General features: G+C 45.4%; 1 protein-coding gene across 2 annotated transcripts in view; it reads right to left on the bottom strand.

Annotated features, from left to right (window-relative positions):
* GALNT10 (polypeptide N-acetylgalactosaminyltransferase 10) overlaps positions 1 to 13,279 on the bottom strand; it is a 218,728-nt gene that overhangs the window by 88,990 nt on the left and 116,459 nt on the right. For both annotated transcript variants that reach the window (XM_040498391.1, XM_040498400.1), the window contains exon 4: positions 7,942 to 8,108. In XM_040498391.1, coding sequence (XP_040354325.1) covers positions 7,942 to 8,108 — 167 coding nt within the window. The remainder of the gene's footprint in view (positions 1 to 7,941; positions 8,109 to 13,279) is intronic.

Genomic DNA, 13,279 nt, shown 5'->3' with positions numbered 1-13,279 from the left:
TTGGTTGGTTTGAGCCAAATCAACTTAGGTACTGAGGAACCTCTTACTTTCATTTCGGCCTCAAATTTCATCTCCCTCAAGACCCTGAGTAAATAACAATTCATGTCGCCCTAAGCCAAGGGCTTTCTGTGGTCCTCCTTCTGGAAGCCTTATTCCAAGGACCTCCAATAACCTGCTCTACTGGCTGTTGCTTCCCCCCCCCCCCCCCCGACATTATATTTTCAAGGAAACACTAAAATAGTGGAAAGGAGTAGGTTTTAATCCTCACAAGAAAATCAGGAGAGTATAGGCAATTTAGCACAGTGGTGCTGTGCCAAGTTTCTAAAATGTAGAAGGCTCACCCACCTCAATAGAAACATCACCTTTCTGAAAATGTAATGCAGCTATTTTCCACTACAGAAACGATTCTTTCCCAAACATCAGGGTTTTTGATGCTTCAGATGCAATCTGAGCGATTTATTTATTTTTTTTTTTTGCTATCTCTGTAAATCATTTATACAGTGCTTGATTCACAAAATCCTGTTTTTTCTAAAGATGCACAAAATATCCCATAAACATACTGACTCCTGCATCCTGTGTTCCTGCCAGATATCCACCAAAAGGTTTCTAGAGTTCCCTCATTATAAACTAATTGATATGCTGTAACAGCTCTAATCTTCTTAGGAGTCCTCTCCTTTGGATTCCAAGAGAGAGGCGTTGTAGATGTCAAAGATATTACAGGAGAAGAAAATCAAGAAGCCTGTGGATTTTCTTAGTTGTTAGACACCCTAGAGACTGACACTTAAGATGTGGGATTCTTAAGATTACGGAGCCCATCACGGGGAAGATCAATCTTTTCTGTCAAGTGGGATTACCAACCGAGACTGGCTCGGTCCCCCCCATATCTGCGGTTTCGCTTTCTCTGGTTTCAGGTACCTGCGGCCATCAGTGGTTCGGGAGGCGGGGGATTCTGATCACCTGTCAGAAGGTCAACGGTAGCCTGCCTCCACCTCACAGTGCCTACATATTCACCTTACTTCATCTCATCATGAGGCATTGTATCGTCTCACATCATCACAAGAAGAAGAGTGAGTAAGGCACGAGAGAGAGAGAGAGAGAGAGAGAGAGAGAGAGAGAGAGAGAGACTGTATTCACATAGCTTTTATTACAGTATATTGTTCTAGTTGTCCTATTTTATTATTAGTTGTTAATCACTGTGCATGATTTATAAATTAAGCTATATCACGGTTATATAGAAAAAAATATGGTAAACATGGAGTTTGGTACTATCCACGGTTTTAGGCATCCACTGGGGTTCTTAGGACATGTCACCACAGATAAAGGGGGACTACTGTACTCTAAGGGCAGGTAAGCACTTTAGGCCACTTACCACCAATCTCTTTGAGCCTCAGTTTGGTCATCTGTAAGATGGAACTGTTTTTTCTGCCCTCATACTGTAGAGGGAACAGTATTTTACGTCTGGAGCGGTCACGGGAGGTGATGCTGGGTAGGCCAAAATACACACCGTCATTCTACCTGCGTGGCCTGCTTTATCTTTTCCTCCCTGTGGTGTGCTCATTGGCATAGGCTCTGCCCTGCCAGGGAGGCTCACAGTTCCTTAGCTGCTAAGCTTGTCCCCGGGTCAGTTAGTTCAGGAGGAAAGCGGTAGGAACAGATCGATGTTGTGTTCTCTGGACCAGCCTCTTCAACAATACAGCTAATATTCTGGGGTCACTTGACTCCTGTCTCTATTTCACAGTTGAGTCAGAGAAGGAAAGATGTGACAGTCATTTTATAATGACAAGGGCAACTGATTGTAGAAAAGTTAAGTAACAGAAACCTGGATACAAAGTTAAATATGACTGGACGTCCACTACACAAAGTACAATGTAAAGGCACTAAACGTAGAGGGATATTATCTAGCTATTAAAAAACAGATGAGTTAGCTCTATATCTTTTGACCCAAGGGATGTCTGTGATACATTAACAGGAATAAAAGGAGGAATGTGTACAGTATGATCTTTAAAAGGGGGGGAAAAAAAAGGAAAACAAAAAGCCATGTAAAGATTAGGGGTAAAGGTTTTAGCATCAGAATGCATGGTTTTAAAACAAAGCTCTGCTTCTTTGAGCTAACCACATATTGGCTACTCACGTAACTTCCCTGTATCTCAGTTTTCTCATCTATAAAATGGGGATAGAAATACTACCTTTTTTAAGTAGGCAAAAGCGGTTTGAGATCATTTGAGCCCAGTGGTTTTCACACTGGGAAGCAGAGAACCCACGAGAACGTGTTATGGTAATGAATGAGGGAATTCACTTAGCACAAAATAGGTGCTCATTAAGTACTAGCTCTTGTTATTACATGCCGTTACATGTTAGTATTATTATGCAGAATGGTGTAGAATAACACACACCAGACTATTAACATGTTACCTCAGCTGGAGTGGAACTAAAAGGGGATTGGGAGGGTATGAGAAAGAAAATGGAGATGAAGAGACACTGGAAACCAAAAAAAAAAAAAAAAAAAAAAAATCTACAAATGGCACACAGGCATGTGGACAGATGCTCAACAGCATGTCATAGGGAAATGCAAATTAAAACGAGACCCTCCTACACACCTATGAGAACGGCAAAAATCCAGAACACTGACAAGACCAAACGCTGGCGAGGCTGTGGAACAAGAGCAGCCCCCGTTCACAGCTGGCGGGAATGCAGAACGGTACAGTCACTTTGGGAGAGTCTGGCAGCTTCTTACACAAGTAAACATACTCTTCCCATGGGAGTCCAGCAATTGTGTTCCTTGGTATTTACCTAAGTGAGCTAAAAACATGTCCACCCCAAAACCTGTACATGGATGTTTAAAACGGCTTACTCATAACTGCCTAAACTTGCAAGCAACCAAGATGTCCTTCAGTTGAGGAGTAGATAATTAAACGGTGATATATCCTGATAGTGGAATATTAGTCTGCACCGAAAGGAAACAAGCTATAAGCCATAAAAAGCCATGGAGACACCTTAAGTGCATATTACTGTGTGAAAGGAGCCAATCTGAAAAGGCTGCCTGGAGTATGATTCCAGTTATATTAGACATTCTGGAAAAGGCAAAACCATGGAGACAGCAAACAGGTCGGTGGCTGCCAGGGGTTAGGGGGAGGGCAGGAGGAACAGGCACAGCACAGAGGAGTTTTAAGGTCATGAAACTATTCAGTAGGACCCTATAATGGTGGATATATGTCCATCATACATTTGTCCCACAGAATGTACAACGCCAAGAGTGAACCCCAGTATACCACTATATCCTTGGGGTGATGTGTCAACGTAGGTCCATCAATTGTCACAAATGTGACTCCGATGCAGGTGCAGGGCATTGATGGGGGCCAGGGGCTAGCTACGTGTGTGGTGGGGGTGGAGGGGTATATGGGAACTCTCTACTTTCAGCTTCACTTTGCAGTGAACCTAAAATTGATCTAAAAGGTAAAGTCTATTAAAAACCCGAGGGTGGGGGGAAAAAGCCTAAATGTTAATAGTAATTGCCTGCAGGTGATGAGGTTACAGACGGCTCTTTCTGGACTTTGCATATTTTCTCCTTCACTCCTAGCCTGGGCTCATGCTGTCCTCTCAGCCTCAAATACTCTTCACCCCATACCCCAGGAAGTAGTATCTACTGATCTCTTAGGATGGAGTTTAGCTAGAATTTTCTCTGGAAGTCTTTCCTGATCTTCTCTGTGCTCCACAGTACCTGGCTCTCCACCAAGGGTCACACACTCCATGGTCTTACAATGGTCTCTTACCTCGTCTGTCTGCCCATCTAGATGTGAGTCTTTGTGGAGAAGACTGTGTCAGCCCTGCTGTATCCCTAGCATCTAGCACAGCGTCAGCAACAGTCGATTCATGAGTGTCGTTGAATATACGAAGATGAATTAAATCAGGACAAGTAAAGGGAAAAACAAAATAAGCAATACAAAACTCATGGCGAAAGAACTGAAGCGATACAGTGGAGGTGGGGAATAGCCACCCCAACGGCGGTGGGGTCCTGGAAGCAAATGAAGGCTGAGAGAGGAACAGATGCGGATGCTTAGGGGCAGGGTCAAGAGCGGTATGTTGAAATGCAGACCAGGGCAGGGCAGAATGGATTCCCTGATGTGCTCCCATGACTGGGCTGGTATAAGAGTGCATGTCAGAATTTATAAGTCCATCATGGGAAAGAGGACCTGACTCTGGCTTCACTGGTGAGGGTCTCTACTGTGTGAGCCAGTGGGTCCAGCAGTGTCTGTAATCCCCCCAGCACCACTCACTGCCAGGGACCCATCAATAGCTCTACAAACACTTGCTGAAGAATTCCTTCTAAGGGGGCGCCTGGGTGGCTCAGCTGGTTAAGCATCAGCTCGGGCTGTGATCTCTCACTAGTCAGATGGGAGCCCTGGGTCGGGCTCTGTGCTGACAGTGTGGAGCCTTCTTGGGATTCTCTCTCTCTCCCTCTTTCTCTGCCCCTTCCCAACTGGTGCACAGCCCTCTCCCTTTCTCTCTCAAAACAAACAAACAAACAAACAAACAAACAAACAAAGACTTCCTTCTCCATGTGTTTGTTTGTTCATTTACTGATAGGGACTAGAGCTGAGGAAAATACTGTCAATGAGATCATACCAACGCCTTTCATTTCTGTACCTCATCGTCCCAGGTAGCCCATCATTCATCCAAGGACAATAACCCTTTCCATTACTGCAAATCCTATTTTTCTGCAAAACCAACACTATTTGAAAGTGGGCAGGAAAAGGAGAAAAGGAACAGAAAAATACAAATGAACAAAAAGGCCTCTGTCGTGTCTCCTAATAAAAAATCTGCCATCCGGGCAGTGCCGTCTGGAGGCAGGTCTGCCCCCCTCCGCCCTTGTCTTTCTCTCCCACTCATGCAAAAGCATCTCTGTGTCCTCTTAATCCTCAAGCAAAGCTCACACATTTGAAGAGCTTTTGGACACCCCTGGAAAACAGCAGTGCTCTATCTGTAGGCAAGGCCGGGATTATTGTGAGGCCAGCACCAGCCTCCAGTCTTGTCCCCGGTGCTGCCTGCACAGAGCTCTGGTTCTCATTTCAAGCATTCATCTGCTCCAATTTTGTCTCCTACCTGAGGTCTCAACCCTTAGCTGAATTACAATTAGTTGCCCTGAGGATCCTGGAGGAGACTCATTTCAGAGGAAGATGCCTTCTGCTGGGCAGCACCAATCTCGCCCGTTGTTAGCATCTATGAATTTCAACGCTGAGAACTGCCTCTGCTCACGTGGCCCAGAGAAATCTGTCTTTCGTGATGGCCCACATTTGCCGTACTTTGGACAGGCCTCTCCATAGTTCTGAAATTGCTTCTCCCAAATCTCATTTTTAAAACAATCACTGCTGAGTAAGTTTTCTTCCAAAGCTGCCTTAAGAATTTCTTCTCAGAACACGAATGATGATTACCTTTCTGAAAAATGCAGGTGGCAAAATCTGACAGCTAATGTGTAGGACCGAGGGGCCTGAGGTAAGAGTTCTCTGGGGTGCACACCTGATTCACTGAGACAAAGGGGCAACATTCAGGGGCCTTAGTTCTCATTCTCATCTGTGAAATGGGATAGTATCTGTTCTCTTCCGTATCGTATTAGGGTCTGGCAACGGCACCACACAGGATCCATATTTTTGCTCTCTGGAGAAAGAGATGCACTTGGAAAATGTCATTCTTACTAAATTTACCTCTTTCTCAAGACTGTCACATTCTTTTATTATTGGAGGGTGGGTGTGTCATGTTATTTTTATCACCAAGTACAACACTGAAGAAACTGGGATATTAGAAGTGCAAACCATCGTAAGTCTAGGACTGGATGTGCTTGATAATGAGCTCTTTTTAGCAACAACTCTGCTCTTTAATACGCTGGAAAAGTAATTTATTGAGAAGTGGCCTTGGGGAAAGAAAAGAGTAAAATGCACTTCTGCAGATGTTTTTCATAAACAGCTGAGCTGAGGAGGCACAGGCCTCACTGGGAGCCCCAAGACGGGACTGTTGTCCCGTCTGCAACCACCAGCTGGGTGCTCTAGGTAAGCCCTCCACTGCTCTCGGCCTCGGGTTTACCGTCTGTAAAATGGAGCAGGCTCAGTTGTATCTGTGGTCATTACGCATTTTTAAGCAGTGCAGCTCCTCTTAGTGAACACCTTTTCAGGAACCAAATATAAACCGTGCCGAGAGAGGGATCTGCACCCCACCTGCACCTGCACATACTGCCCACGGTGCTCCCCGAGGCACCCCTGTGCCCTTAGTGCTCTGAGACGCACAGTGAAAGCCAGTAGCCTAGATGGTCTTAAAATTCGGGGACACCTGGGTGGCTCAGTCAGTTAAGCACCCAACGTCGCTCAGGTCATGATCTCACAGTTCATGGGTTCGAGCCCTGTGTCAGGCTCTGTGCTGACAGCTCAGAGCCTGGAGCCTGCTTCGGATTCTGCATCTCCCCCTCTCTGCCCCTCACCCACTCACGTTCTGTCTGTCTGTCTGTCTCTCTCTCAAAAATAAACATTAAAAAAAATAAAAAAAATTCTTTGTAGCTGTTCAAGGAGAAACGCTCGCTTCTAATCCAGCTGATGTTTGGTTTATTCTCCCTCCGGAAGACTAATGTCCTCGAGAGGGATCCTGCCAAGTGCTGTGGGTCTAACCCCAGGACAGCTGATGCTTCAGAAAACAGGTGACAGGTTCCTGAGGCAGAGCACAAAGACACAAGGCTAGCACCAGTCACAGAAGGAACGTCTGTGTCTTCCACAGCCACATCTGTCTCCGTGGCTGAAGACAACCCTGCTACTAATGTGGCTTTATGTGGTGGGGGTGTAGCTGCCATGCATTTCCTTCCTTCCTCCCTCCTGGTTCATTCATTCACTAATTTGCAAACAGTTCTGAATCACCTGCTCTAGACCGCAAATGATCTAGTGACCTAGTGAGCAGGACTGACAACAAACAGGTCAACAAGTAGCCGTGCAACTATGCATGGAGAAGAGTGAATGGCGGTGGGGGTGGGGCACCTAACTGAAGAGGGTGTGAGAGTAGCCACTCATGGGAAGGGCTGGGAAGAGGGTGTCCAGGCAGAGGGAACAGCATGAGTAGATACCAAGGCAGGACGGAACTTGGTCCGCCCCATGAGAGAGGGCCCAGCTGTGGCTGGTACACAGAGGGCGAGAGTAAGTGAGTATCACCCTTACTGCCTTATCACATCCTACTTACTTTCCCTCAGGAAAGACCACGTCAGTGAGCCCACTCAGAGCAGGCAAGTATCTCAGTCTTCTCCTCTGCAAAATAGGCTCGTTCAACACCTTCTCTAATGCACTTCTCCCTTTCCTACATCTACTCAAGAGGCCCCAAATCAAAACATTCATATTTCCAGCCACCCCAGCAGAGAGGGATGCCTGGATGTCAGAGTTCTGACCAAAAATCTTTCCCTGGGGGGGGGGGGGGGGGGGAGGAGACCTTCCTGAATAAGAAGGCAAAATCTTGGGAAAAAAAAAAAATGAGGCTTTGTTCTCTTTGCCCTTTCTGCTGCTTCTTGTCTGAAAGGCAGACTTTCCAGAGGTATAGCAGCAATTCTGCGACCATGAGAATGAGGAAGCAGGCACAGAGAAGTCTGGTTCTTTGATGACAGTCTGAGGCAGCTGTACCAATTCTGGGTCTTATTATGAAATTAATGAATGACTGAACCCCTTTTGTGCCTAAGTTTATCAAGTTTTCTGGTATTTGCACTCCAGTACACTTCTACATTGTTACAAACAGGATAAAAACAGAACCTACTTCTGTTGTGAGATACTGTATACAGGGCCACGGTCATGGCCGGGCACAGAGGAAGCATCAGTGAACGGTGGCCCAGACATTCCTGCTGCTGAAGAAGAAAACTGGCCACCCCTTTGGCCAGTCACTCGATGGAGCGTGGGGGGCAGGAAGATGGGGGGGGGTGGGCCCTACCTCGATCACTGAAGTCATCAACCAGCACGATCTCGGCGATCAGCTCCGGGGGCGAGCGGTTCAGCACACTGTGGACGGTGCGGAGGAGGGAGGACCAGCCCTCGTTGTGGAAGGGGATGATGATGCTGGTGTTGGGGAGTGTCTCCAGGTAGCGCTTGCTGTTGCAGCTAGAGGGAGACACAGGGGACAAGGAGAGGTCAGGTTCAGCTCTCCTCTCGCCAACAGAACTCAACAACTGGCTAACTGCAAAGCCCACTCCTTTCCAGCCTTTAGGGAATGAGTGAGAGCCAGGGATACCTCAGTCACTTCAGAACCTCCTTCCACCTAGCATCCCGAAGCCTGGCCTCCAGTTCCTGCACACACAGTACACAGGTATATGTATGCAAGAGCCCCCTGACTCTGTAGGAGAGCAGTTACAAACCAAAGCCAGCCAGCGCTGAGGGAGCAACATGGGGTCTGGCGCTCTCCATGTGCTAACTTGTTTAAGCCTCAACAGCCACAGGAAGGTGGCTACCCATCCTCAGGATTCCCAGTGGAAGACAGAGCTTCAGTCCAACTCTGGCCTCTCTCCCTACCCCTTGCACATTCCTCACCAGTGGAGGAGAAACCATTTATCCATGAGTTTGGAAGAACGGACTCAGCTTCACTGGCTCGGTCCCCTCTGCTCTCCCTCCCTGGGCTCTGCTTGCACATTTTCTCCTCTGCTCTCCATCAGGCACATGGTAAGCTTGGGGTGGGAGGCCGTGCCCTGTGGGCCTTTAATATCACTGTAACACCCCCAAAGAATCAACACAGTTCCTTAGTGTCATCAAATATCTAGTTGGTGCTCAAGTTCCCCTGCTCTTCTTACGTCTTTTTACAGTTGCTTAAATCAGGATCAAGACCAGGCCCACATGCTGCCTTTAGCTGATGTGTCTTCTAAGTCTCTTTTTTTCTTTACAATGTACTTGTTGAAGAAACTGGGTCCTTTGCCCTACTGGATTTCCTACAGTCTGCATTTTGCTGCTTGGGTTGCTGTGGTGTCTCTGAACACGTTCCTCTGTCCACTCTTCCTTGGTTCCAGTACTTTGGTGGTTAGATCTAGAGACGTGACCTACTTTGATGAGATATTCTGGCAACCTCTTCCTAGTGGTGTGAGCATCCCAAAGGAAAAACATACTGTCCAGTTATCTTTCCTTTTGTGATGTTGGTGGCCACCGATGACCAATGTCTAAATCCTTCATTTCACTGGAGGTTTTTAAAATGGTGATACTCTTATTCTATCATTCTTGATTTTCTAGCAGGGATACTACAATGAAGAAAAATTACCACATCAACAATTTGTTTACCCCGAAGTACATGAAAGACATGATACATTCTTGATTATCAGTTTTTAGAATGACTCGACTCCCCAGCATCTTCCAAAGACAGCCAATTATCTGTTTTCATTAGGAGGTCATAAATGTTAACATAATATGTTTCAGTTCACTGTAAATATTATTCTTTCTGGTTCCCAAATAAAACCATCATTAGCCCAAGAGAGTCTCCTCAAGTTGGCTCCTAGTCCTTTGGATATGACCCCAGAGTACTGATAACTTCCTTGCTTTCTGATAAAGATTATAAAAGGTGCTCCAGGCTTAACTTGTACATTTTCTGCCCTCACCTGGATCAGTCATTCTGCCAAGGAACCCTGGCTCCTGCTTATCATTGATATCACCATTTGGATCCTGCAATAGGGACACTAAGGGCCTTCATTAACTACTAGGTTGGTTATGGTTTCTACGCTTTTACACTGGTCAGAGTCAAAAATATATCTTAGTAGATTCATCATGAGTTCATGCTAAAGTTTTATATTTAATATACAAGACTATGCAGTTTTACTTAAGCTTAATCTTATATATTGAATCTCCTTTTTAATTGAGATATAATTCACATACCATAAAACTCAACATAAAATTCACCCTTTTGAAGTGTCTAATTCAGTACTTTTTAACATACTTCACCAAGTTGTACAACCATCACCACTAAGTCCAGAACATTTCTATCACCCCCAAAATAAACTTCATATTCATTAGCAGTCACTAACCATTCTCCCCTCCCCTCAGGCTTAGTAACCACTAGTTTGTTTTCTGTTTCCACGGGTTTTCCTATCCTGGACATTTTATGCAAATAGAATCATATATTATGTGGTCTTTTGTGCCTGGCTTCTTTCACTGAACATGTCTTCAAGGTTCATCCATGTTTAGCATGGATTGATACTTCATTCTTTTTATGGCTGAATAACATTTCACTGCATGGATATACCATATTTCATCTATGTATTCATCAACTGATTAAAATTTGAGTTGACTGATATTTGGCTATATGAATAACACTGGCATGAACACTCATGTACAAGTTTCTGTGTAGACATGTTTTCAGGTCTCTTGGGTCTCTTGGGTTTTCAGGTCTCTTCTACCAAGGAGTAGAACTGTTGGGCCATAAGGTAACTCCACGTTGAACTCTTCAAGGAACTGCCAAAATGTTTTCCAAAGTGGCAAGAACATTTTACATTCCCACCAGCAACCTATGAGGGTTCCAATTTCTCCACTTTTGTTATTGTCCCTCTTTTTGATTATAGTGAAGTGTTATCTTATTTTGGTTTGATTTGCATTTTCCTAATGACTAATGGTGTTGAGTATATTTTCATATACTTACTTGGCCATTTGTTTAACTTCTTTGGAGAAATGTCTACTATGAATATATTACCTTATGTGGCAAAAGGGACTTTGCAGATCTGGTTAAGGTTAAGAACCTTGAGATGACTTTGAGGACCCTGGATTACCCAAGGGGGACCAATGTAACCACGAGTGTCCTTAAAGGTAGAGAACCTTTCTGGTTGGGTTGGAGAGATGAGAAGGATGGGGCAAAGAATGGAACTGTGAGAAGGACTCAATTCACCACTGCTGGCTTTGAAGACTGAAGGAGGGGCTCATAAGCCACGGAAGGTGAGCAGCCTTTAGAAGGTGGAAACACTCCTCACCTGATAGCCAGCAAGATAACGGGGTCTCACTCTTCATAACTAAAGTCTGCCAACAACCCAGATAAGCAAGATTCCCCCAGAACCCCCAGGAGGGAACGCAGCCTGGCCACCACCTTGATTTTCACCCAAGGAGCCCTATGTTGGACTTCGGACTTGCAGAACTGTAAGAATAACTTTGTGTTGTTTAAACTCCTACGTTTATGGTAATCTGCCATGACAACTACAGAAAACTCATACACAAGAGTCATCTTTGATACCCAGTCTGTAAACATTATTTGGAAACAGTTAAAATGTAGAAGATCTCCCAAAAAATCCTCATGAGTCTCATGTGGCAGCAGTGGGCTGGAGTTGACAGTGGACACCCCTCTCTATGGAGCAGGTGCTCCCAGGGCCCCCTCAGCTCCTGCTACTCCCCACAACCTTACACCAGAGCTGCGTCAGTCCCTTGCATTGCCTCCAGGACCCCTGGAGACCTTTGAAGTTGATAGCCCAGAAGTAAAAGAGGGAGCTCCACAAGGTTGGTAAGAAGTTTTTTGGAGAAAATATGTGACAACTGGGGCAAGAAACGTAACAACAAAATGTCTCCTTTCCTATGCCACTGTAATCAACCGTCCAAAGGCACCTGGGTCTCTCTGTAACTTACTTTGAAACATCTCAAAAAGGAAAATAGATTGACGGATGGAGAGAGGGATGACCAGATATATGATAAAGTCAGTAGAGGAATGCTAACTGCAGAATCTAGATGGTGCACATGAGCGCTCAATGTGCAAGTCTTTCAGAGCTTTTCTGTAGGTTTGATAATTTTCAGAAAGAAATGTTAGGGGGAAAATGGGTCAGGGTCACAGTCCCCTTAGTTTCAGATTCTGCCTTTGCTGGAGGCACCAAGGGAAGCTGGGCAGGGGAGAGTAGGAATGAACCCCTGGTGTCTGGCAGTGAGGTCAGTTCCAGCTGTGTGGACAGGACCCCCCCCCCCTAATTCTGCCGGTCCAGTTCTGCTGGACAAGTCGGTCTCTTTCCCCTTGGAACCTCGGGACTTCCTTCACATGCCATCTTGCTCCTCCATCTGGCTGGGTTGTTTTTATCCAGGCCTCAAGCAGCTCCCCTCGGGCCCTTCCCCCACCTCTAATCCCTTTGGTTATGTCAGCCAGCTTTCTCTGGGAGCAGTCTCTAACTTCATTTCGTTGGCTTTCACAAATAAAGCACCTCTTCTTAAAAATCCCTTTCCCTCAACTCGGCTGGGTCCTCTGTGGCCAAGAAAAGACAGGCGATATCTAGTTTGCTACAAAAGTTCCTGCCTGCCATCCAATTTCACAGGAGGCCTGTTGGATTGAAGCAGGGTTGGGGGCGGTTGGTGGTAATAAGTTGCCTGGAGTCCATGGGGTGAAACACAATAGAGCTATTACCCCATAGAGAGTCCTGGCTCTCTCAAATCCCAGGCTGGGCCCCACAGCCTGCCAGTAGACACGCAAACACCAGCATATATTAAGGGCAGTATATTAAGGTCAGTAGGTAATGCTACAACTGACTAAATTTATTTCCAATTTAATTTAATCATGGAACTAAAGACTATTCAGAACTCAAATGAAAGGCTCAGCTTAGATCATAGCCTGGAACACGTACCTTTGTTAGGGGGCCTGGGGGTTACTCTTTTTCTCCCTCCTCTATCCATCCACTCATTTAGTGACTAAATAAACACCCAACGACACTTGACTTTTGCCATGGGCACTAGTCATTAGTTGGGTTCCAGCTTAGTAGAGGCTCTTTGTTTAAATAAAAAATTGTGTGTGGGAATGCAAGCTGGTGCAGCCACTCTGGAAAACAGTACGGAGGTTCCTCAAAAAACTAAAAATGGAACTACCCTACAACCCAGCAATTGCACTACTAGCCATCTATCCACGGGATACAGGTGTGCTGTTTCGAAGGGACACATGCACCCCCATGTTTATAGCAGCACTACCAACAATAGCCAAAGTATGGAAAGAGCCCAAATGTCCATCGATGGATGAATGGATAAAGAAGACGTGGGATATATATATATATACAATGGAGTATTACTTGGCAATCAAAAAGAATGAAATCTTGCCATTTGCAACTATGTGGATGGAACTGGAGGGTATTATGCTAAGTGAAATTAGTTAGAGAAAGACAAATAACATATGACTTCACTCATATGAGGACTTTAAGAGACAAAACAGATGAACATAAGGGAAGGGAAACAAAAAATAATATAAAAACAGGGAGGGGGACAAAACAGAAGAGACTCATAAATATGAAGAACAAACTGAGGGTTACGGGAGGGGTGGTGGGAGGGGGGATGGGCTAAATGGGTAAGGGGCA

Source organism: Herpailurus yagouaroundi, unplaced genomic scaffold (genome assembly GCF_014898765.1).
Source record: "Herpailurus yagouaroundi ecotype Mexico unplaced genomic scaffold, PumYag 29, whole genome shotgun sequence".
Taxonomy (NCBI): Eukaryota; Metazoa; Chordata; class Mammalia; order Carnivora; family Felidae; genus Herpailurus; species Herpailurus yagouaroundi.
Note: the sequence above shows the minus strand (reverse complement) of the source record. Positions and strands in the feature narration are given on the sequence as shown.